This window comes from Pediculus humanus, genomic scaffold (genome assembly GCF_000006295.1).
Source record: "Pediculus humanus corporis 1103172107521 genomic scaffold, whole genome shotgun sequence".
Lineage (NCBI taxonomy): Eukaryota > Metazoa > Arthropoda > Insecta > Psocodea > Pediculidae > Pediculus > Pediculus humanus.
The window spans coordinates 121513-147533 of record NW_002987137.1 but is presented as its reverse complement, the minus strand read 5'-3'; the positions used below and the strand labels follow the sequence as shown (position 1 = coordinate 147533).

Below are 26021 nucleotides of genomic sequence, written 5' to 3'. Positions count from 1 at the left end.
AAACCAAGGATTATATTGTATATAATAATAATAATAATAATAAATTTCCTGGGATTTTAATTTTTTTTTTTTACGTTAAACAATTCAAAAGTAAATATTTTATTAAGAGTTCATCATGACGCATTTGTATATTTTTTTACGTAATTATTATTATTATTATTATTATTACTTATTAATTTATGTTAAACGCGGAAAAAATTTTATTTATTAATAAATACCGTATTATTAAAGTTTTTTTTTTTTTTTTTACGACTTTGTATTGATATTTAAATTGAAAGATTTATTATTATCGACGTAAAGTTTAAAGTTTTTAATGTTGTTTGTTTGTTTGTATTTCTTTTATTTCTCTTGCATATAAAGGCTTGTTACTTGTAGACAACAAACAAAATAAAAATTTAATTGTTTGTACGACGCCGTTTCCCTTTTTAAACAAAAATACAATTTTTTCTCTATTGAAAATATTTGACCTGGTCGGGCCGGTTGTGTTTGTTTATATTTCTATGTTTTGTTGTCTGCCTGATAATTAATTAAAAGGCGCGAAAAAAGGTTTTAATCAGGTTCGAGGAAAATTAAAACGGTGGTATCCATTTTTTTTTTTTTGAATACAAAACGAACAAAACGCTAAAAGACAACAACAATAATTTTTTCCAAATCCGCCATCTTGAATTAACAAAATCGGCGTGAATTTACGGTGAATACTTTAGAAAAATTCCGCTTTTTTTTTTTTTTTTAATGTTGGCAATAAGTAATTTCATAATATTCTAATGATATTCCATCGTTTTATTTTCGAACAATTGTGATATAACATCAACATTTTTTTTTTTCTTTCATTCCTCTCACAAGTATAATAATATCAAATAAAAGGTTAGAAAATTCGGTTTTAGATATCAAATAAGCTCTGACAAGATCAACAATTATTTAAAAAATCAATCTTTAACAATAGAATAATAATAATAATAATAATAATAATAATAATAATAATAATAATAATAATAATAGTAAAGGAATACAAGGTTAAATGTCGTAAAATCCTTCACAGGTATTTGATCGAAAACAAAACTTTTTTTTTTCTTTTTTCTTTTCTTTTATTATAAATCAAGATGGAAACTTTTTTTTCTTTTTTTAATTTATAATCATGGATGTTTATAATAATGTTTAATTACTTTTATTCAATAACAACAACAACAAATATATTTAAAAAATTTTCGAATCGTTGAATCTTAAAAATAATAATAAAAAAAAATTTTCTTTCAACATTGCTTAAACAATAATTAATTATTATTATTTCCTCCCTCTCCCCCCACCCACCCTTCCGGATCGGTAATTTATTTAAAAATATTTTCACGTAAGAAAATTTTTTTTTTATTAATCCCGAAACTGAAAATAATATTTAAAAAAAAACGTTATATTTGTATTAAATGATAAAATTACATATGATTTATAATCCCCGGATTAACTTTTAATCCTTTATTATCCTTTTGTTCGTAATACGCCAACGACGTTTTTTTTTTTCCCCTCCCCCGGGCAATTTAAACGTGTCCACACGTGTTTATTGCCATTGAAAATTGTCACGACAAATAGGAATGCGTGCGTGTGTGTGTGTGTGTGCGTGCGTGTGTGTGAGTTGTTGTTGTTGTTGTTTATGGCCGAGTATGTAGGAAAAAAAAAAAATGAAAGTAAAAAAAATTTTTTTTTTTTTTTTTGGCAAATCAAAAAATCATTATTATGATTGGCTAATTTGTGGCAGACAAGAGAAATGACGGCCGTATTAATTTATTAATAATAATAATAATAATTTTCAAGGTTTTTCTTTCTGTCTGTCTGTCTTTCTTTTTTTTGATCCTTCATTTATTATTTACAAATAATAAATTAATTATGTAAAATTGATAACGATACTTTTTTTTGTTTGTTAATTAGCGTGAGGTATCACGTTTTTACCATTAAATTGACCCCCCCCCCAAAAAAAAAACTCTTTCTGCTGCCATTATTATTATCATTCGCACGCGCACGAGATGCGACATAAATTTTATACGAAAAAAAAAAACTTTTCTTTTTCATTATGGGATTATGTTTACGTAACGAAGGTCAAATTATTTATTTAATTACGAAAACCTTTAATGGATGACATTTTTTTTTTTTTAAAGTTTTCCATCAGAAAATTTAAAAATTAAATTCCAAAAAAAAATTCTCTTGTTGGCATTACTGGAAAACGTGGAAAGAGGAAAATTAAAATAAATCGTGTTTTCTCACGATTTATTTTAATTTATTTGTTTTTTTTTCCCTTAACTTTAAAATTTTCCAACCGATACAATAATTACTTCCGGTTTTATTTTAAACCGAACCTGAAATAAAGTAAAATTATTATTATTATTTTTACACTTCGATCGGGCGTTAAAAAAAAAAAAACATGTCGGCCTTTGAATAATTTTTTTTTTATATAAAAACATACGGATAAAATCAAAAAAGTGAAAAAAAAATATAAATATTTCTAGAAAACTTGTTTTTTTTTTTTTATAAAATATAGGTTGCGACAGAATAAATTTTTTCTAGAAAAAAAAAAACAAATATCACATAGTCTTATTTTGTACAGGTAGCAAACAAAAGTGATACCAACTTAACAGAGAGAGGGAAGGAAAGGGGGGAAAACATTTTTTTTTTTATACGTTTCTATCTCACATGTAATTTACAACATTAATTTTTCATTGCTACAAATTTAAATTTTTTTTTTTTGTTTTAATGTTCTACTTAATTAATGATAATGATAATGATAATAATAATAATAATATTAAAATTAAATTCCGGCAAGTTCGATTAAAAAAAAAAAAAAAATTTAATAATTATAATAATTTAAATTTAATAAAAGAAGGATAGTGTCAAGGGTAAGTGAATGAAGTGATAGTTTCGAGACCTAATTTAAGTGAATCGTAAGGGAAAAAATAATTTAGAGTAATTATTTATTAAATTCCAAAATAATTTGATTTTTAAATAGTAATGGAAAAAAATCCGCCATTTTGATATTAATAATAATAATGATTATATGTTGTGGTGTCCTTATTCAGTAACGTTAACGTTTTTTTTTTTTTAAATGGAATCATCGTTGATGACATGCATGTATGCGACATTACATAATTGATTATTTATTTATTTATTTATGTATTTATAATTTTCATTTTTTTTTTTTTTTGGAAAGTTGGCTAAATTAATTAAGGTTAAAAATTAATTTTTTTTTTTTAAAAAACCCACAAAAAAAACCGTTAAAAAATAATTTTTTTACGGTAATTTAACTTATATATATTTTATTACTCAATAATCATAAGTAATTTTTTCCTTATTAAAAACGATAATTTATTTATTTATTTAATATTGGGTAATCTTGGAGAGAAAAGAAGAAGAATTATCATTATCATTATTATTACTTTATTAATTTCGAACGGAAAAAAAAAATAATAATAATAATGTGGGTAATATCGATGTTGTTGGAATTCAACGTTTGGAAAAGGTTATTAGCATTTAAAATTTGATGATGATTTTTTTTTTTTTTTTAATTATGTAAGTTGGTAGGACCTGTTTTTAAAATGTTCATCATCATCATCATCATTTCCTTCTCACGTGTAAGAATATGCGTGAGTGAGTGAGTGAGTGAGTGCGTTTGTATTTTATTCTTTTCTTGTTCGTAAATGTGATTTCTATTACGTTCGAAAAAAAAGGGATTAAGGTGGGGATAATCCTTCTTAATCCAAAACGTTATTGTCTGATACAATTATTAGAAATTAAATTGACAAATCGATCGATCGATCAATTACGGATAAATGAATTTTTCGATTTTTAACCTTCTTCCGTCACACACACGCACCTTCGGTATTTCAAGAGCGTTTTAATAATAATAATAATAATGAAATTTTCTTTTTTTTTTTATTACGTAACGTCGTCCGCGTAAGGTAACCTCTTTTCGAATAATAATTTATCTAGTGTGAAATACACCGGTTCTAGAATATTCGCTTGACCAATTTCGACCCGGTAATAAAATATTCCCTATTAATTGATGTAAAATTTTTCAACTTTTTTCTACAACGCTGCGGGAACCATCGTAATAATGATAATATATTGTTATGACCTTTGACATCATTTTTTTAAAAAGAATTTTTAAATTTTTTTTCGATCGTTGAAAAATCAATAAAAAAAAAATTGCTTTAACGCTTTTTTTTTTTTAATTTTTGTCCTTTATTGATTTATTTATTTTTGGGAGGCCATTTTTAAATATATTAATTACAATATTATTATTATTATTATTTTAATTAAAACGTTAATCGGACAGGTGTGAATTATTTTAATTTTCAGGGATTTTAAATTAATAAAATTGTCGTTTATCATATTAAAAAAAGGAGCAAGTACATTTTTAAAAGGACGTTTTCTTAACCGGGGGGTAGCGGAGGTAGGGGGGGTTTATATATTTTCCGTTCCGATTTTCCATTTTAGTACGTGCGTACTTGTGCGTACTAATCTCGTTCTAATATTTTTCCATCAAGATCATTCGAGAAATTCATTATTATAAATAAATTATTTATCTAGTTAGTCATTGACCAACCTAATTTTTTCGATTTTTTTTTTCTTATTCGTGTGATTTAGTCACACGCACGCACGCGCACACACACACGCACGTATTTTTCGTGACCGAGATTCCAGATTTTATTTTTCTTTTAAAAAAAAATATTCTTCCAGTAAAGACCTTGTAACTGTTTTTAAATTGCCTTTAAACGTAGCCAGAAAAAAAAAATTAATTTTTTTTATTAAAACGATTTTTCGAGAATATTTAAAACGATTTTTAATTTTTAAAATAACTGACGCATTTTTTTTCTCGTAATTGTTTATATGTAAATCATTATTATTATTATTATTACGAAATATTAAATATGACGTCATTTTATTAATAAAAAAAAAATGTGTGGCAGATATATCAAATGGAATTTATTTTAGAAAGAAAGAAAGCATTAATCATAATTAATAATATATATATTTTGCTATCGTTTATAGTTTTGCTCTCTTAAATATCATTAATATTTAGTTTGTTTTTGTCGTCTGCTTGCTATAAAATTTAAATCATTTTTTTTTTTTACATTCTCTTAGTAATTTAAAGCTTCTTTTTACATTTTTCCTTCGAGGAAAAGAAAAATACGGTAATTTTTACTGACCTTCAAGATTCTTTTATTATTATTAAGAGACAACAATCTAAACTTGGCATGTTTAATAATTTTTTTATTTTTTTTTTTAACAAAACTTGTTTTTACCCTTATTTTAATTAAATAAAATTATTACCACGCTTTGTTTTTTTTTTTGTAGAAAACAAGTGAATGCAAAAATGGTAAATTTAATATAAAAAAAAATTTTTACATGTTAAACCTTGAAAAAATGAAAAAAAAATGGACGAATAATTATGAAATATATTTATAAATAATTATAAAATGAATTATTTTGCGTATGGATTTTTTAATTTGATTTATTATTATTATTATTAATTTATTAAACAATCGATCGATCGATCGATGGATCGAAATGTATAAAACTCGAAAGAAAAAAAAACTTTTTTTTAAATCGTTACGTCAAAAAAAATTTATTTTTATATCAAAAGAAATTTTTTTTTTTTTTTTTTTTGGGTTCCTCTTAACAAAAAAACACAACAAAGTTTTCACCTTAATTATTTTTAATAATAATAATAATAATTGTGCGTGTGCGTGTGTATATAAAAATAAAAAACGCACGTGTTACTATTTTTTTGAGTGAATTTATAAAAATAAAGTGAATAGTTTAACCGAAAAAAGAAAAAAAAGAAATTAATTCGATGGGATTAAATTTTTAAGTGAAAGTTAAATTTCTCTCGGAAAAAAAATAAAAATTTTCCCTTTGAACATTTTCACGAGTGGGATTCAACCTTTGTTTAAATTTTAAACAATTAAAAAAAAAAAAAAATTTTTTTTTCTCTCGAAAATAACCGTCGAGATATATTTTACGGCACCGCCATATTGCAATTTAATTGAACCGGAAAAAAAAAAATCATCAATAAAATCGATATGTGTGTGCGTGCATGCGTGCGTGTGTACGTGCGTGTTTGTTATGTAAAAAGTGAAAGTATCGATCGACTGTTCTGTCACCACAAAAAAAAAAACGTGTTTGTTGTTTGCACGAATCTTCTTTTTAATAAATAAAAGTTAAAAAAATAATAATTTTTTTTTTTTACGTTTATGATTTGCAAATAATAATAAAAAAAATTAAAGGGAGGGAGGGAGGGGGAGGAGTAGGAGGAGGAGATGAAGAAATTTCGTGATATTAGACCGGTTATTTATCTATAACTATTGTAATCGCGTTACCATTTTTTTTTTTTTTTTTGGGAGGTATTCGATGGGAATGAGAGTACCACTCCCATAGTCAAGTACGATAACCGCCTTAAGGTTACATTGCCCCCCATACCTACCTACCTACCTACTCGTCTCTCTCTCTCGCAAATTGTGAATTTATGATCCCGAGGGAATTTTACATTTTTCATAATACACATCATCCGAATAATTTTTAAAAAGTAATGAATAATTATTATTTAAATATTTAAAAGAAAAAAGTGAGCGAATTTTTTAACTAAAACTTTAAAGTGGTACTAGACAAACGTGTAAATAATAAACGAACGTGGAACTAGAAGACAAAGTATAAAAAAAAATAATAAAAATTTCACTTGTATAATCCATTTCAATGCCTTTTAATAAGCTAAAAAAAAAAACAAAAAATTTTAAAGCCGTTCTTCATATTGAAATCGTTTCGAAAATTTCTCTTTTTTTTTCATAGAGTAAAAAAAACAATGTAATCACTTATTATTATTATTATTTATTTGGGCATTTTTATTTCCACGCGTCGAAATCTCATATTTTCTAATAATAATAATAATAATAATAGTAATAAATTTTGGTCAATTTTTTTTTTTTTTTTATTGTTAACCTCGGAACGATTGCTCTTGTTTTTTTTTTTTTTTTTTTACGTAATACAAATTTACGAATAATAATTTATTATTATTATTATTATTATTATTATTATTGCATTTTCACACACGATTAATACAATGTATTGTAAAATAATTTTTTGCACGTGCCGAACGTTCAAAAAACCGCGAAATAGATTTTTTGTAACGAACGTTTTACCCCGGTTAAATATTATTATGAAATTTTTTAAATGTCGTCGTCGTTTGATTTAATGGCTTCCAGGTTTTTTTTTTTTTTTTTTAATATGGCGGAATGGTTGAGACATTTTCAAAAAAAAATTTCACACATTTATTTTTAAGTAAAGCAATTACAATCGAACGGATTTTTATTATTTTTTTTCTGTGATAAAGACCTTCGCCGCCATTAATTAGATCATCGAAAGAAAAAATTAGGTTTTTATAGGACCGGTTTTTTTTTATTTTAGTTTTTTAGTTTAACAAATAACCATTTTATTATTATTATTATTATTGTTGTTGTTGTTTCTTAAGGAAGTTTTGAACTGTTTTGTAAAGAGCACGATTTTTTTGACCCGTATTTTATATTATGGGTTCAATTAGCCCGTTATTTTTGCCCTTTTTTTTTTTTTTTTTGGTTGGTTGGTAACAACTGTTACAAAATGATTCGACAATAATTTGTTAATATAAATATTATTGCGTTTGCCTCGCCTTATTATATTATACTCGTTACACCTTTATTTATTCATGACAACAAACAACGTTTTTACATTATATATATATTTTTTTTTTTTAAATTATTATTATTATTATAAATCACATGTTTTACTCATCATCATTATCATCATCATCATCATCATTTGTTTCTTTTGTTTTACCATAATAAAAAAAAATCATTTCTTTTTAAACTTTCCAAAAAAAAAAAAAAAAAAAAAAGGTTTGGCACATGGAAAAGAAACTGAAATCGTTTAAATAAATTAATTATTATTATTATTATTATTTTTTTTTTTTATACAATATATTATTTAATAAGTTATTAATTATACATTTCCCCATATTAAGTATTATAATTTTTAACACGTTTAAGGTGTTTTTTTTTACATACAAAAAAAAAAAAATTTCATTCAAAGTAAAAAAAAAAAAAAAAAAAACTTTCCAATATGCCCCCCTCCCCTACCGCCTCCCCCTCGGCCCCCCGAGGTAAAGGAAGTACGTATCGAAACCATTTTTTTTTTTTTTTTTTTTTTTTACCAAAAGTGGAAAATTCAAAAAAAATAAATAAATAAATGAGAGAGATTATTAGCAAGTTAAAAAAACAATGATCGAATAATTGCATACTGCGAATTTTTACGTAATAAACAGGTCGAACCTGAATGTGTATCAGGTTTTTTTTTATATGATGATCCAAAGTATAACCTCTTCATCGAATTAGAAAGAAAAAAAATAAAATTTACGATTTAAGGTTCACTTTTTCTTCTTTTTTTTTTTAGGGTGAAGGACGAACAACAACAACAAGGTTTTCTTTCTACCTTTTTCCCTCGCCTTTTCCAGAAAATCCTATGTGAGTATTTTTTTTTTTTTTATTATTATTATTCATATTTTCTAATGACACGTTGATCAAAAAATCAAATAATAAAATTTTAAGCCTTAAAAACTCTTTTTAAATGAAATTATATTAAAACTATTACGGGCCTCGAATTCAAAATTATTTATATATTATAAATTGTTTTTAAATAATGATAATAATAATAATAAACAAATGATATTTTTATTATAAAAAAATGACACGATGCAATGTAGTTGCCGTTTTTTTTTTTTTTATATTAAAAACAAAAGAAAATAATTTTTAATTGATGCAAACAAAAACAAAACCAACTGACTTTGGTCAGGGTCGTATTAAGATTATCTATCTTTAAATTTTATTGTTTACATCTGGATTCCAGTTTTTTTTTTTTTTTTTTTACAAAAACAAAATTTGAATTTTTTATTATTATTATCCGTCGGTTAAAATTTTTTATTTTTTTTTCGGTTAAATTCCATGACCTAATTTTCTATTTCGTATTACGCGATATAAATAATTTAATAATAAACAAATTTTTATCTAATATTAATTATTATATATTATTATTATTATTATTATTATTATTATTATTATTATTATTAATTGTTTTTTTTTGAAAATTTAAATTTTTCGTGATGTTAAAAAAAAAAAAAAAAAATTGATTGGGCAGGTCTCTGACAAGTTCAGGTTGGGTAAATCAATGAAGTTATTTAATAATTGTGAGCACAGAATATCAGGTAGAAAAAAAAATTTATACATATTATATTATCATTCGTGATTGTTCATTGAAAAAAAAAATCATATTTTTATTTTGTTTTATCTGATGATTTTTAATTATGAAACTAACGAACTTTTGGGGTCAAATGTCACGCCAAAAAAAAAAAATAACTCGAGACGGACATAAAAAAATCAAAAATCAAAAATAATAACATACTAAAAATTTTTATTATCATCATTTTACCCTCACGATAACACGATAACTATTATTATTATTATTATTATTATTATTATCATTATTATTACATATATCTCTATAACAATTTTCTTACGTCATAGAAAAAGAAAAAAAAATTACAAATTGATCGTTTTTATGTTAGAAATATAAAAAATAATTTTTAACCAATTTAGGTTATGTTTTTTTGTTTACATTTTCAAATGGCGCGATGTCATAGAGTAAAAAAACAAGAAAAAAATGAAATCACCGTTAAATTCTATTCGATTTTAAATTTTTTTATTTTAAATAATTGGTTTATTTAAAAGACAAACAAAAAGGAAAATTTTTTTCAAGGTTTTTTTTTTTAAAAATTATTTATTTATTTATTTATTTATTTAGTTGGCAAGAAATTTATTTTATTAAAATTATCACTGCTGAGTCAAAACAAAACAAGAAAAAAAAAAAGGAAAAAGAGAAAAATTTTCTCATAATAATTTACAAGAAAAAAAAAAAAAAATTAATTAACGAAGAACACGAGTTGGAAAAATAATCGTTGGGTTGGCAATATTTTGGGTGTTGCCACTTTTCCAGTAGTTTTTTTTTTTTTTTTTTAATATAAAATAATTCGTCTTTCCGCAATGCTTTTTTTTCATTATTATTATTATCATTTTCGTATAATACTCGCCAGTTAAAAAGAAAAAAAAAAAAAATCGACCGTGAAAATAAAAAAAACGAGAGATCAATTTATGATTGTTTTCAGACGATTGAGAAATTCCCTCCCATTGGAGAGTTTTGGGCGTGGACGCCTCAGGTACGAACTTAGGTTTATATGGGAATACAAGGCTGTGGGAAACAGGGAGACGAAATAAAAAAAAAATTCTTTTTTTTTTCGGTTTCTTTTTATTTATAATATAATTTCGAATGAAAATTCTACTTTCAACTTGATTTAAAAAAAAAAAAAAGGTCAATAGGAAATAAAAAAAAATTATTTAATTCGTCAGCGAATTGAATTTCTTTCTAAAACCAAAAATAAAACCCTAAAACCCGTTATTATCATTATTATTATTAATAAACGACCCTGCGTTGTCGGAAAATTTACTGTTATAATAAACCATATCACGTCGAGACTGTTAATAAGACAAATAAAAATGAGTTTAAAGGTCGAGGTCGGTATTATTACAAAAAGAGAGAGAGAGAGAGAGACAGAAAATCCCTTTAAATTATTTAACCGGAAATGACGAAAAATTTTTGTTTGTTTTTATAACAAAAAACTATCGAAAGTTATATTTTGCGAAAATGTAATTATTATTATTATTATTATTATTTAAATCGTTTTTATAAAAAGACGAAAGAAAAAAATTTTTTATTTTTATTTTCGAAACACGATATAGAATTCATTTTCTTATTTAGGTTAATATTATAAATAATTTTTTTTTTTTTGTGTGTTTTTCGTTCGTGTGTGGAAATAATAATAATAATAATAATATTAAGCAATAAGCGAGGAACCATATTGTTTTTTTTTTTTTGAGAGAGAGAGAGAGAGATTCAACTGTAAAAAAAAAATGATATAATAAATTATTAGTTTTATTAATTTTTTTATAAAATCGTTATATAATTGATATATTAATGATATTTTAAATTTAACGAACCGAATAATTTCATTCTGGAAAGTATTAGAGTGTGAAAAAATAAATAAATAAATTAATTAATTAAATTTTGCGGTGTAAATAATAATAATAATAAAAATCAATGCCGTCGAGATTTGTAAAAAAAATAATTAATTGTTAATTTTTTTTTTTTTTTTTTTGCTTGTCGGAAGGTCTTTGAAAACAAAATATTATTATTATTATTGTCACAATTCCAAACGTTTTATTATATTTTTGACTTTGACCCTTAATCGACCTGTTGCCGCAAAACAAAAATAAATTTGCTACCTGAAATTTTCCGTTTGAAACAAAAAAAAAATTAATTTAATTCGTGGGAATAAATTTTCGTGTTTTCGTTTACATTTTTTTAAAAAGTAAAATGGAAAATTTTTTTTGTTGTCAGGTTAAGGTTCGGTTAAACCTTAATAATAATAATAATAATAATTTATAACGAAAGAAATTCATTTAATGCTTTGATTTTTTTTTTGTCGTCTGCTTAAAAAAAAAATGCTTTTTTTTTTTTAGTGATGACGAGAATTTGAATCATAAAATTTCGAAACGTATTTAAAACAATAATAATTAATATTATTATTATCATTATCATATTCGATAGAGTAATAAATAATAATAATAATGATTTTTTATTTGATTGCAACGTTTTTTCACGCTCTAAATATCAATTAAATGATACAATTCGATTAAGCAACTGGAGAAAAAAAATTTATGGAAAGAATTTATTAATGATGAATCTCGTACTGGAGAAAAACAGGGCCGGGGGTGGAGGTGAGAGTGGGTGAGAGAGGGGGGTATTAATATGATATAATTTCACGGGGTAAAATTATTATTAATTTTTTTTTAAATGGGAAAAAATTTCTGGAATAATTTTTTGAATTTAAATATATTGTAATTGTTTTTTAAAAAAAAAACTTTTTCTTTTTACTGGAACAAAAAAGAAAATGGACGCCGTCGTTTTATTTTTATTTAAATTAGTTTTAATTATGTATTTAAAAAAAAAAAAAAAAATTTAGAATTCACGTTTAGGTTTAAAAACAAAAAAAAAAAAAAAAACTTTCTTTGGCACGGGTTGAAAAAACATTCACGATTTTTTTTAAAAATATGTTTCGCTGTTAATTAAAAGAAAACAAATCGGATCATATGGAAAGTAAGTTGACCTAAATTTCCCACGTTATTTAAACCTTAGGTCAATTTAATATATATTTTGTGGAAAAAAATTTCAATGATAAAATTTTCCTTTACAAAAAAAAAAAAACCACAAAATAAAATTTAAAAAAAAAAAAAAGAAAAGGAAAGGAAAGGATAATAATAATAATTTTTTTTTTTAATGTTTGTCACGAAACAAAATTTTCTCTTGTCGTGTCAATAGATGAATAAAATTAATTTATTAATATATATATTAAATTTGGGTTTTTTATATTTTTTTAAATTTAAAAAAACAAATTGGATCGATTTATTAAATATTTTACTTTCGTTTTTATTTAGAAAAAAAATTTTTTTTCCTTTTAAATCGTTTCACAATTCTTTGTTTTTCATTTTAAAATCCTTTCTAAAACAGCCTACAAATAACCTTCCTTACCACATTTTATTACCTGAATTTTTTTTTTTTTTACCAAAGACTTACCCACACTGACGACGCACACACACACACACGCACTCACTTGTAAAAAATATTTGGATTAAAATATACAAGACTGGAAATAATAATAGTTTTTTCGATACCTGAAAAACTTATTCTTGATTCATTTTGACAGATGCTGATAACTACACAAGCAACAACAACAACAACCAACCAATGTTTGTTATAAAACAATTACAACCGAATCATTTAAATAATTCTCTTCTTCTTTTATTTATTACTTTAATTTTTAGTAATAGTAAATCATTCGTCATTTTAAAATTAAAATACTCTTTTTTAAATTACCTTCTCTCTCTCTCTCTCTCTCTTAAGTAAAAATTAACAATTATAAAAAAAACACTAATAATAATAATAATAAGTATTATTATCAGGTGAATGTAAACGTTTTTGAAAAAAGAACAAATTAAAAACGAAGGAGAAAAAAAATTATTTTTGTACAGTCACCATTTAAAAAAAAAAAAAAAAAAAAGGTACAATAGGTTTTGTAATTATGGTTTTAGTATATATTTCAATATCGGAAATGTAACTTCTTTTTTTAATCTATTTATTATCATTATCATTATTGATATGATATCATTAAAAGGAAAAAACAAAAGGAAAACCAAAAACTACTACGTACGTATGTGTTAACCGTTTCTTATTTAACATGGAAAATAATTTTAATAAATTTTTATGTAAACAAATAAAAGCGAAAATGACGTCGATAATGATGATAATAATGATAATGATGATAATGAAATGGATAACACGTTTATTGAAAGTAAGAGTTAGTTAGTAAATTTTTTTTTTTTTTTTTGAAACTCACCTTTGCTGAAGCCACTTTTATTTCTATCAGGTATATCCAAGGGAAATAAAAAAAAACTTAATTTTTTTAAATATAAATAAATTGAGTTTAAATTATCCAGACAATAATAATAATAATAATATTATGTAGTTTTATGACGACATAAATAATTTTACACTTTAAACACTTTTCAAATGTGAAAATAAAAAAACTTTTTAGTTTAAAAAAAAAAATTTCACTTAAACGCGAAACTTTCGTTTGTTTAAAAATTTAAAATTAAAAAAAAAAACAAAACAGAAAAAAAAATTTCGTTTTATTTATTTATTTATTTATTATTATACATAATTGTGTGTAAACTCTCCTTTGGAGAACTTTTACCAAAGTCGTACAGGTACCGACTGGTTATAAAAATCGTTTGTTTCATGTAGACAATACCTAAACTCCACCACCACTTCCAGTTTTTTTTTTTTTTTATCCAGGTACATGTGATTATAATACATATGTGTATTATTCACTCTCACTCTCTTTTAAATATTCTTCTAGATAAATTATTATTATTATTATTATTATTAATATTATTATTATAAATAGTTTTAATTTAGAGAGAGTGAGAGAGGTTGGTTCGCAAATAATTTATTTAAAAATTTGGGTTTGAATTGTTTAAAGATACTAAAAAAAAAAAAAAATTTTTAATCGGGTTGAAAACGTGTCATTAGAAACAAAAAAAAAATTAATAATAATAATATCTATGACTTAACGAATTTTATTTATTTATTTATTTATAATTAATTAATTATTTATTACAAAACGATTATTTTTTTTTACAATTAATGGAAAGAAGAAGGGAAAAAAATCGCTTTCGTTTTTTTCTTTTTTTTTTTGAGGGGGGGGGGCTTTTTTTGTCATTTTTATGCGTGATGATTTTTTTTTCATAACTTTCTGTTAGTTTTTTTTATTTTTTTTTTATTTTGGCACCGTAAATTTATAACGTTCGAGCCAAAAACTAACAAATTTTTCTTTTTTTTTTACTTTTCATTTCAAAAATCAAAAAAAATTTCAATTTCAATTTCAATTTCTCGGGAATGGAGAAAATTTTTTGGCAATACTCAAAAAATTTCCTTTTCTTTTTTTTTTTTTTTTATTACTTTCGTCTCACTCCATTAATAATTTCACCTTTTTATATTATTATTATTATTTTATTTTTCACTTTAATAATTAATCGATTTTAAAAAATCATCATCATTATTATTATTTTCTTTTTTTTTTTTTTGTTAATAATGAGGGAAGAAATAAAAAAAAATTAAATTAAAACCCGAGGGGAAAAAAAAATCGTTGATGCGTTTTCCCCTTTTCTCCTTTTTTTTTTTTTTAATTACGTTAATAAAAAAATTTCAATGTAATAATAATAATAATAATAATAATAAGAAGAAAATATTTTCCCGTTATGAAAACTTATTAATTAATAATAATTAATTAATTAATTTGTATATTAGAATTCGAATTTATATATTGAAAAAAATTTTTTTTTCCTAAGGAATTCTTCGTGAAGTTTCAAATCAATTTCAATTAATTTTTTTTTTTTTTACAATTAAAAAAATCGTCTGCTTGTGTTTTATTATTATTATTATTAAACGATAAGAAAAAAAAATGACGTGAGAATAAAATTAATCACATTGATTGAATTTGTTAAAAAAAAAAAACCGTTTAAAACGAAGGTTTTTCATTTTTTTTTAAATTGAGGAAGTTTTTTTTTTATGTTTTTTTTTCTCGTAAAATAATTATTATTATTAAATAATTGGGGGGAGGGTGGAAGGTAGGAAGTAAGAAGTAGGGGGCCTTCGTGTGCTGTTGTAAAAAAAAAAAAAACGTTACGGAAATTTTTTAAATGCCCTTCCTTTGTTTAGTATTATTTTAATAATAAATAAAAAAATTATTTGAAACGTGTATAATTCATTCAATGAAAAATAAATAAATAATAATAATAGGTTGGATTTGAAATCGATAAATCGATAAAACGATTTTCTTTTTTCGTTAGCAATAAATAAAATATTATTTATTTATTTATTTTTATTTTAAACGCATAAACGTATATAATGGCATTGTGAAAGTCATTTGAGAATAATTTTATTAACTTTCTACCGTTCGTATATATAATATTACTTGCATTTATTTATTAATAATAATAATAATAATAATAATAATAATGATAAATATTGGATTAAATCGTGAACGAGAATGTGATTTAAAAAAAACGTCTCACGGGGAGGGGGGGGGGAATTATTGATTCGAATTTGTGTACATGTTAAAAAAAATTATTTTTAAATAACGATTACAAAGCAAAAAAAAAATTTTTTAAAGACGGTTAAAAATGAAATTTTAAAAGGTAAAAATTTACAGGTCAACAAATCAAAACACGTGGAAATAGAAAGAAAAAACGTGACCCGTCGAATAAATTTTTTTAATTGTTCGAAAAAAAAAAAAAAAAAAAAAACAATGAAAATAATTAGTTATTAAAAGAAATAATAATAATAATTTATTCTAAAACGAAAGCAGAAGTCACACATTAAACGTTATAAGAATTATAAATTTTTCTTTTATGTGGCCATCGAAAAAAATTTTTTTAAAGTGTTTTCAACTTTCACCCCATATTTGATATTTTAATTTTTTTTTTTTTAAATTTACGTTTTGGGTATTGATAATTAATTTTTTTAAATAGTAAAATTTTTTTTGTTTTTGGGAGAGGGAGAGGGGTTTTATAAAAAGTTTAATAGGAAGAAAATAAATTTATTGGGTAAGAAAAAAAAATTTTAGAAAAGAATTAGAGTAAATCAAAATTTCAAAAAAAATGGAGGGAAAATAATACGTTACGAATTGTATTATTATATAAACGAATCAAAAGATTGATTTTCAATTATTATTATTATTATTTATAATTTATAAATTAAATGACTAAATTTATTTAAAAAATTTTATAATATGGGTTGTTTCAAGTAAATAATTTTATTAAAAATAAAATGCATGATAAAAAATTTATAAAAAATTCATTCATTAAAATTTTTTTTTAAGAAATTCGTGTGAATTTTAAAAACGGTTATTATAAATCGTTATTATTATTATTATTTTGCTTTTTTTCAATCAAAAAAATATTTAAATTTTTTAAATTGAATGATTACGAAAAAGTAATAAATAACTTTTCTATTTTACAATTGCATAATTTTTTACTTTTGCAATATGTGTTTTAATTATTTTTTAATTAATTTTTTTTTAAATCGTTTTTTGTTTTTTTTTCAATATTTTATTTGATAATAAACCGTTACAATAATTTTTTTTCTTGTATTAAAATTTTAAAACTTTTCAGAATAAAAAATATTTTTAAGATTTAATTTCTTAAGTACGCATATTGGTAACGAAAAATGTACGTTCAAGTTCCCCCGAGTGAAACAAAATCTCATAGAATAATGAGGTAGTTATTTTCTGTCACAGAGTAAATAAACCGTTAATGCTTTTAAATTGTTTATTGTTTTCTAAAGTCACGATGAATTTTATGTTGATTGAATAAATGTACGTAACGTGAAGTAAATATGTAATTAATAAAATTTTATTTTTCTATAAAATGCAATTAACGGAATCGGAAAGAGCTGAAATTTTGAGAGCCGTTCAACGAGATGAAAATTTCAAAGAGCAACTCTCTCAAGATTCATCAGAACTTTTACAATTGATTTGTGGTATGTTATTTCACGAACGTTAATTTAAAATTAATCGTTTTGAAAAATCATAATTTTAACTATAAATTATATTTACATTAGGAATAAGAAAATGGATTAAATATAAAGATGCAGTTCAAACTGCTACTAAAATTTTGTATGATTCTCTTACGACAATGTTAAACTTACAAACTTTGGGCGAAGAATTTACTGGAATTGTACAAGTTAATAATTCGAGAAGTGCACTACCTGATAAATATGTAAGATTAAATTACTTTTATTTTTTTAACTTGTTTTTTTTTTTTTTTATAAAATGCATAGTTTAATGGTAAAGTTTATTTTGCAGCTTCAGTTTTTGTCTATAATTTTTAGCAATTGTGGAAATCATTTGATTAATGATTTTATCGAAAGTAGTTCAGAAATGATTAAATTATCAGATGATGAACAGTTTTTTTTATTATCAAAAATTCAAATTCTGAAATTTTTAAATGTATTAAAAGTTTTTTTGCCATTAATAATCAAGGGTCACATAGCATATTTTTACATGAATGGAAGTTTTTATCATATTTCTAAGCGTTTAACTGGCATTAAATATGTAAGTTAATATATTTATTTTGTAGTAAGTAAAAACTGATAATGAGTAGGTACTGAAAGTACCTAAAAGTAAAGTAAAAACTAATAATGACTATTTTATTGTTTGTTATTATCATCAATCGAATATTAATAAGTTAATTTGAACCTATTTTTTTCTAGGCTTTAATTAGGTATTGGTTAAAAGACAAATTGTCTATTTTTTCTTTCAAGCTAATTGGAATAGTTTCTTTTATTTGCGTTTTATTAAATTTTTTTTTCACATTGATGAACCTTAAAGATTTTGATGTTCAAAAAGAGGATGCGAATGTTACCAAAGATTCGAAAGAAATAATAACAGTTACAAATAAATGTCCTTTGTGTCTTAATATTAGAAAAAATACAAGTGTGACTCCCTGTGGTCATTTGTTTTGTTGGTCATGCATAATATCATGGTTACAATCGCAGGCTAAATGTCCACTCTGCAGGCAGAGTGTTCAGCCATCGAGAGTTGTTTTTATTCGTAATTACAGAAATTAAAAATATAAATTATTTATGTGTATAAAAAAATTATATTGTTAATGATTTTATAAAGTGTTTTATGAAAAGGAACCATTCTATTTACATAATATTAATTAAAATCAAAAATTGTAACAAACAAGTGAATAAATAAAATGGTGGACAAAATTTAAAAAACATTCACCAATTTTGATTAGACTTTTTTGTAAGCTTAGCACCTTGTTTTATTAAAATTTTTTTTTATTATCATACTCACATTTTTTTTTTTTGATATGTATTTATTAATTTTTATTTAATAAATTATTTTTGGTATTATTATGCTTTCAAGATGGAGTTGTCAAAAAGTTTTCCATTGCTTTAAAGTTTTAATAGCAAATGAATCTGTGAGGTGGAATCATTATAAGTCGTTAGGATTAACTCCTTCTGCATCTTTGACTGATATAAAAACGGCTTACTATAGATTATCCAAAATACATCATCCAGATAGGAATAATGGATCTGCAACGAGTGCACAAAAATTTAGAGATATAGTTTCAGCTTATGAGGTTTTGAGCAAAAGTGATTCAAGGAAAAAATATGACAAGGAAATATTTCAAGTGTTTGAAAGGAAAACGGCGGAATTCATGCCGAGGAAAAAAGGAAATAAAAAAATCAGAAAAAATTCAGTCAAAATTAAAACGAATGATAATAAACAAAAACAAAAAACAAAAACCATAAGGAGAGTTAAAGCGGACATAGTAAAAAAACCAAATGAAAACTTGGAAACTTTTATAACTCGAGCTATTCCGCTTGCCATAGCTCATTTTTTATGTCACAAAAAACGCTAAATAATAATAATAATAATAATAATAGTTTAAAAATAAATAACGTTAAAATGTAAAACAGTAAATATTTAATCAAAATGAAAGTTTAACTACAATCAGATTTTTTATGTAATCAAGGTTGCTAAGTTTAAATTAATTTTTTTTTTTTTTTTTTTTTGCATAAAAAAAATTATTGTAACTTATTGTAAATATTTTAAATCTATTAATTATTGTTTTAAATATTTATTTCGTTAAATAATAAATTTATTTTGTACAATAATACAAATAATTTAAGGAATGAGATAAAATTAATTGTGTAAAATTTTTCTTTAACAAAAAGTAGTCAAGTAAGTATCATTTAAGAAGTGAATGTAAACATTAAACAATAATGTACTCACGACGTTGTTTTTGTTAAAGACACAAAACGACAAATTTATACATAAAAATAAGGCCAGAGAGAAGAAATAATATTATTATTTAACTATCAATAAAATAAATAGGAGACTTTAATAAAATGATGAAGGAAATTTTTATTTTAAAAATTTAATAGTGCAAATTTTTTTGGCGCTTAAATTTTTACACATAAGATATATAAATGAAGCGGCAAATTTGACGTCAGTTTTTTTGCAAAAATTTAGTGATGATTTGCTAGCAGAAATATACTATGGAGTAGTTATTTATCTTAATATAGTCAGTTGCATACATTTCTTAAATGATTCAAAAAAATATATATTTAATTATTTTATTATAATGAATTTTTTTTTTTTTTTAAACTAAGGGATAAAAAATATTGCGATCATGGGAAAAATCTTTTTTCCCGAATAATAACATTAATCAAATAATGTATTGGCAATGTTCATGGCATATTTTAAAATCACCATGTCAAGTACGAAATTCAAAAGATATTTATAAATTATTTGTGAGTATTTCAATTGAATTTATTTATTCAATTTAATTTAAAAGAGGAGATTCGTACGTGTTTTTTACGTAAAAATAAAAAAAAACAATTACGCAGTATGCAAATAAATATTAATTAATTTCAATGTTAGTACACATTTAAATTTCTGATAAAATAAATTATACCGTTTAAATTTTTTTGTTTTTTTTCAGAGGTCTTACAAAGCTCTACCAAAAACCGAACAGACGAAATCAGATGACGTTATTAAATTTTCTGTCAACGACGTACAAAATAACGAAAAAAATGAGTTTTTACAGTTAAATGTAAAATCGGGGCAAGTTAAAAACCACTTTTTAGTAGATAATTTAAAAAGTGAAAACGTTTCCGAAAGTAAAAGTTTAAAATGGAAAGAAATAGAACTTGACACTTCAAAATTAGGGCACTATTACTTAAAATTATCAAAATTTAGGTTAACATGTAAGTATTAAGTACATTTTTTTTTATTCAGTTTAAATTACAAGTGAATTTTTTTTAAAAAAAATAATATTTCATGCATTTCAGCTTTGGTTGTTATGACCTCTATGATGGGTTATGCCATGGCTCCAGGTGCCTTTGAATTAACATCATTTTTGAGCTGTGCTCTCGGAACAGGTTTAGTTTCTAGTGCTGCTAATTCGATAAATCAGTTTTTGGAAGTGCCATTCGATGCTCAGATGTCAAGAACGAGAAATCGAGTGTTGGTTCAAGGTTACTTGACGTATGTTTATTTTTTCAAGGCATGATTTTTTTTTTTTTTTTTTTTATTTTTTTCTATTTTTAGCTTTTATATTTTATATTTAGGCCACTACATGCTGTTGGATTTGCAACTGTCACTGGTTCTCTTGGTCTTGTTATATTATATGTTGGTGCTAATCCTTTAACAGCTTTACTCGGTGCTTCAAATTTATTTTTGTACACAAGTATATATACTCCTCTGAAACGAATCAGTATTGGCAATACTTGGGTTGGCTCCATTGGTAAATTCTTATTATTTTTTTAAATTAATTGCAATTTTTATGTAATGCCACCATTTTAATGGGAAAATTATATTGCTATTATTTTTTTTTATTTTCTGCAGTTGGTGCTATTCCTCCTTTAATGGGATGGGCTGCTTCTCATGGTAGATTGGATGCTGGATCCTTGATTTTGGGTGGAATATTATATGCTTGGCAGTTTCCACATTTTAATGCTTTGTCTTGGAATCTGAGACCTGATTATTCTAGAGCAGGCTATAGAATGATGGCAGTTACAAACCCTGGTATTAATCGAAATATTTTAATTTAATAATCTAAATAAATATCAATAATTTTTTTTGTAGTTAATATATCATTATTAATATGTACTATAATTTTTTGTTTTTAGATTTATGTAGGAAAACAGCTCTTAGGTATACAATAGGAATTACTGCAATTTCTAGTCTAGCCCCACTATTCAGTGTAACTCATTGGACTTTTGGTGTATTATCTTTACCAATTAATTTATATTTTGTTTATTTAGGTAACATTGTCTAAAAATCTACTTTTTCTTTTTTTATCAGATACAATGATTTTTAATTTATTTCAATTATATTTTTGCAAAGAAAAAATAAACTAAGATAAAAATTAAAATTTTCAGGTTACAAATTTTTCAAAGAGTCAGACAGTAAAAATTCTAGAAAATTATTTCGTTTTTCACTTCTTCACTTACCACTTTTGATGGTACTTATGCTTATGACGAAAAAAGAACTTTTAAATTCTATCATGGCTCAAAAAGTTACCAATTTAGAAGCCATTACGAATACAGATGAAGAAAAAGTGAACGAATCGAAAAAAAAATATAACTTGGGATTGGAAACAAGACCATCCTCTGGTTTTTCCGGTTTAGCTTTGGGTGCCACTTTACACGCTCAGGTTAGATGAATGAAAAGTATCACTTAATATATATCAGTCAAATTAGTTTGGGTATTTTAGAAAAGGGAAATCAACTCGGCTTGATAAAAGAAAAGAGGTAACGATAATATTAATAAAAGCTGTATTTACATAAAAGTGAAATTCATACAATACAAAGATGATATGTTTAATAAAATTTTCTTCAGTTTTTTTTTAATTCTGTCTTTTTAACATTTGAAATTTATTAAGTGGGTATTTTAATTTAAAAATAAAATATTAAATGCAATTTTTTAGTGATATTATTTAGTGATCAGAAAATGTACATATTGTACAAATATATTTTTTAAATATTTAAATTTACATTTTTTTTATTTTATTATATTATTTGTAAATAAGTCATCATTAATAATCCTAAATTTCAAAAATAATTGCCGGAAATATGAATCCATTTAAAATTCATAAAACATTATTGTACTTTTAAATTTACAGAATAAAAGAAGTAAATAAATAATTTTTATAAAAATACGTTTTTAAAATATTATCTATTATTTGCTATAATCAGAATACTAATTTGTTTTTTAATTTAAAATATACACATTCACATAAAATAAAAGTTAAATTTCCAAGTGCTAAATTTTTCAAATGTGATTTGTTAGGATTTTGAATAGTTTTTCGTTATGCAATAATTAATACTATCAATGAACGTTTTTTCAATATGAAAACGTGTTATTTATTATTATAAAGTGTCGCGTTTAGAAAATTTTTCAAAAATAAATGAACGGTGTAAAATGAAATGATTGAATCAGTAATAAGTAAATCATCGTGATTAAAAATAATTTTTTGATGTATTAAACTTGTAAATTGATTTTCGAATACACTCAATGCGCCATTTTTTTAAAATTTCTAAAAATGGCGTCTATTATAGGAGGAAGAATATTTTATTATTCAGGTAAACAAAAATCTCCCGTTTTTCCCATAACTATTTAATATTTACATTTTATAAAAATGTAAGATAAATCAACCTGATGTTATAAAATTAAATTGACAAAAGTTTTAATCTTACTATACTTTATTTCTACAAAGCCGGAAAAGTATTATAAAGAACGTGTTTGAGCTTTTGTTTTATTTTTCTATAAATTTATTGATATCTTTTTAAAAAATAATAAATTTTAAATGCTCAAACTTTAAATATTTCATTAAAATTACGATAGTAAAATCTTTTTTTGTACAAAGCTACATAAAAGTATTTCTTTTTCATTTTAGGGCTAAAGCTCACTGGAAAAAGTTTCAGTACATGTAAAGAAATTACTGGAACGGTAAGTAAATTCATTGTTTTTTAAAAATAAGTTAGTAGATATTTTAATAAAAACCTTGCCATGTGCTTTTATTAAAAAATAAATACTTATAATAACACAACTACTCCGAGTTCAATTTATTTTACTTTTTGAATTACATTTAACCTAACATTAAAATTTTAAATGGATTCAAATAAAGCTTTTGTAAACTTATGCTTTTGTTTCAGTTCAAATGCATTTCATTCAACAAGATTGTAAAATTTCCTTTAACTAATATCAAAAGGAATTATGCTGAAAAAAAAGTATTTGAAAGAAACAAAGTACATTGCAACGTTGGAACTATTGGTCATGTCGATCATGGAAAAACCACACTTACTGCAGCAATTACAAAAGGTTTGTAAATCATATACAGAAACATACATTATTTTAAGTATGAAAAGCAATTATAATTTGAATAATTACATTTTATTTTAATATAGTATTGGCATCAAAAAAATTGGCTAGTGTTAAAGCCTATGATGAAATTGACAACGCCCCTGAAGAGAAAAAAAGAGGAATTACAATAAATATTGCTCATGTTGAGTATCAAACAGAAAAAAGACATTACAGTCATACAGATTGTCCTGGGCATTCAGATTATGTAAAAGTATGTTTTATTCGACTAAAACATTATTTTCATTTTATTTTTCTAAGATTTGTTATTATGTTTATGATTTTTTTAAGAGATATTATTCTAATTATTCTTAAATTAATTTTAATTTCATGTTGTAGAACATGATTAGCGGTACTTCTCAAATGGATGGTGGGATTTTAGTAATAGCTGCTACAGATGGAGCCATGCCTCAAACTAAAGAGCATTTACTTTTGGCCAAACAAATTGGTATTCAAAATATTGTAGTTTTTATTAATAAAGTAGATGCTGCAGATGAAGAAATGGTGGAATTGGTAGAAGTTGAAATTAGGGAGTTATTGACTGCAATGGGTTTCGATGGAGATAAAACACCAGTTATTAAAGGTAATAACTTTAAAATAGAATTAGAAACTATAGAAGGTAATATTAAGATGGAAATTGGAAGAAGAAATTATATAAAAAAAAATTTTTAATTTTTTTCAGGGTCTGCTCTTTGTGCTTTGGAAGGAGAAAAACCTGAAATAGGTGCTAATTCTATATTAAAATTATTAGATGCAATAGACGAATATTTTCCAGATCCAGTGCGTGCGTTAGATTTACCCTTTCTTGTGGCAATCGATGGAGTTTATCAAATACCAGGAAGGGGAGTGGTCGTTTCTGGATTACTCGAAAGAGGAAAAGTTAAAAAAGGAATGGAGTGTGAAATTCTGGGATACAATAAAACCTTTAAAACAACTATAACCGGTATATTTACCTAAATTTTGACTTGTACAACCTTAATTATAAATATTTGTACTTAATTTAATTAGTATTAGTTTTTTAATTAAATGAAATATTAATTTTGTTTTAAACGTTCATTGTATTTTTAAGGAATTGAAATGTATCATAAAATTTTAAATGAGGCTGAAGCAGGAGATCAAATGGGAGCTTTAATTAAAAACATTAAAAGAGAAGAACTTTCAAGAGGAATGATTGTTTCTAAACCTGGAGTGTTGTCTTTGCAGGATAATGTGGAAGCTCAGGTAAAAATAAAATTATTTAATATTACTGTTTGTATTTTATATTTGGTTTAAATTTTTTTTTTTTTTTTTTATCCCTTCGCAGGTTTACCTTTTAAATAAGGAGGAAGGGGGTAGAACGAAACCCTGTAATAATTTAATGCAACTTCAAATGTTTTCTAGAACATGGGATGTAACAACGCAAATACGAATTCTGGATAAAGAATTTTTAATGCCAGGAGAAGATGGAAAGTAAGAAAAAATTACTGATAAAAATAAAAATTTTATTTTAAAATAATATTATTGCAAAACATTTTCCTTAATTTTCTTTAAATAATCATTCTTTTTTTTTTTTTCTCAGAATGATTCTTAATCTTTTCAAAGGAATGGTTCTTGAGAAAGGAACAAGATTTACTTTAAGAGATGGAAGTGGCACTGTTGGAACAGGTGTTGTTACAAACATTCTTCCTCGTTTGTCTAAAGATGAGCTTGATTTTATGACCTCTAGTAAGAAAAGAAAAGAAAAAATATTGGCTCAAAAAGCAGCAGCAGCAGCAAACAAATAGTTTATAATGCAGACTTTGCTTCTTATTCAAAAAAACACAAATAATTGAAACATGTTGAGTTACTATTTTCAGAATTTGTGTATTGTGAATTACAAAAAATCACTTTTTTAGTTTTTGTAATTTTATGTTATATTGATGAAGTTAGTCAACCTTATAAAATATTTATATTACTTATCAGTAATTAAATTGATTATTTGTGGTAATTTTAAGTTGAAACATGTGTAAGTTCTAATTTAACAATGTCATTAGTTAAAATATTTATTTAAGTAATTAAATTTTAAAAATTGTGTTTTGCTTATTTTGCCAATTCACAAAGTGAAAAATTTGATTACTTTTTTTATTGATTGATTTTTATAATAAACAGTTACAAAATTTCCATAATAAGTTTATTGTTATTTTTTATTGTCATTCGTAATTCTGAAAAGTATATGTTTGTTTTAAAACTCTGTGTTTTATTACATTGTTGATTTTTTTTATTAAAATTATTTAAAAAGAATCTGGGTAAGCTTATTAGTAATTATTATCAGTTTATAATTCCAATTGTTTTGGTTTCCAATTAAAATATTTTAGATTTCATT

At 23.5% G+C, this 26021-nt stretch overlaps 3 protein-coding genes across 3 annotated transcripts; all 3 read left to right on the top strand.

Moving 5' to 3' along the window:
- Positions 1-17165: 17165 nt before the first annotated feature.
- On the top strand, positions 17166-19530 carry Phum_PHUM175030 (Peroxisome assembly protein, putative; the record flags this gene model as incomplete). Its single annotated transcript, XM_002425080.1, has 6 exons — positions 17166-17277; positions 17359-17516; positions 17603-17851; positions 18010-18349; positions 18709-18941; positions 19492-19530. 6 exons carry the CDS (start codon positions 17166-17168, stop codon positions 19528-19530), a joined length of 1131 nt encoding a protein of 376 aa, XP_002425125.1.
- Positions 19531-19989: 459 nt separating this feature from the next.
- Phum_PHUM175020 (protoheme IX farnesyltransferase, putative) lies at positions 19990-21983 on the top strand (the record flags this gene model as incomplete). The annotated part of the gene is made up of 8 exons (XM_002425079.1): positions 19990-20034; positions 20112-20135; positions 20259-20523; positions 20608-20803; positions 20887-21062; positions 21164-21343; positions 21448-21582; positions 21700-21983. 8 exons carry the CDS (start codon positions 19990-19992, stop codon positions 21981-21983), a joined length of 1305 nt encoding a protein of 434 aa, XP_002425124.1.
- Positions 21984-22862: 879 nt separating this feature from the next.
- Phum_PHUM175010 (elongation factor Tu, putative) lies at positions 22863-25443 on the top strand (the record flags this gene model as incomplete). Its single annotated transcript, XM_002425078.1, has 9 exons — positions 22863-22902; positions 23217-23269; positions 23476-23641; positions 23728-23894; positions 24020-24263; positions 24363-24623; positions 24750-24901; positions 24984-25129; positions 25239-25443. The coding sequence occupies 9 exons, from the start codon at positions 22863-22865 to the stop codon at positions 25441-25443; spliced, it is 1434 nt and encodes a 477-aa protein (XP_002425123.1).
- Positions 25444-26021: the final 578 nt, after the last annotated feature.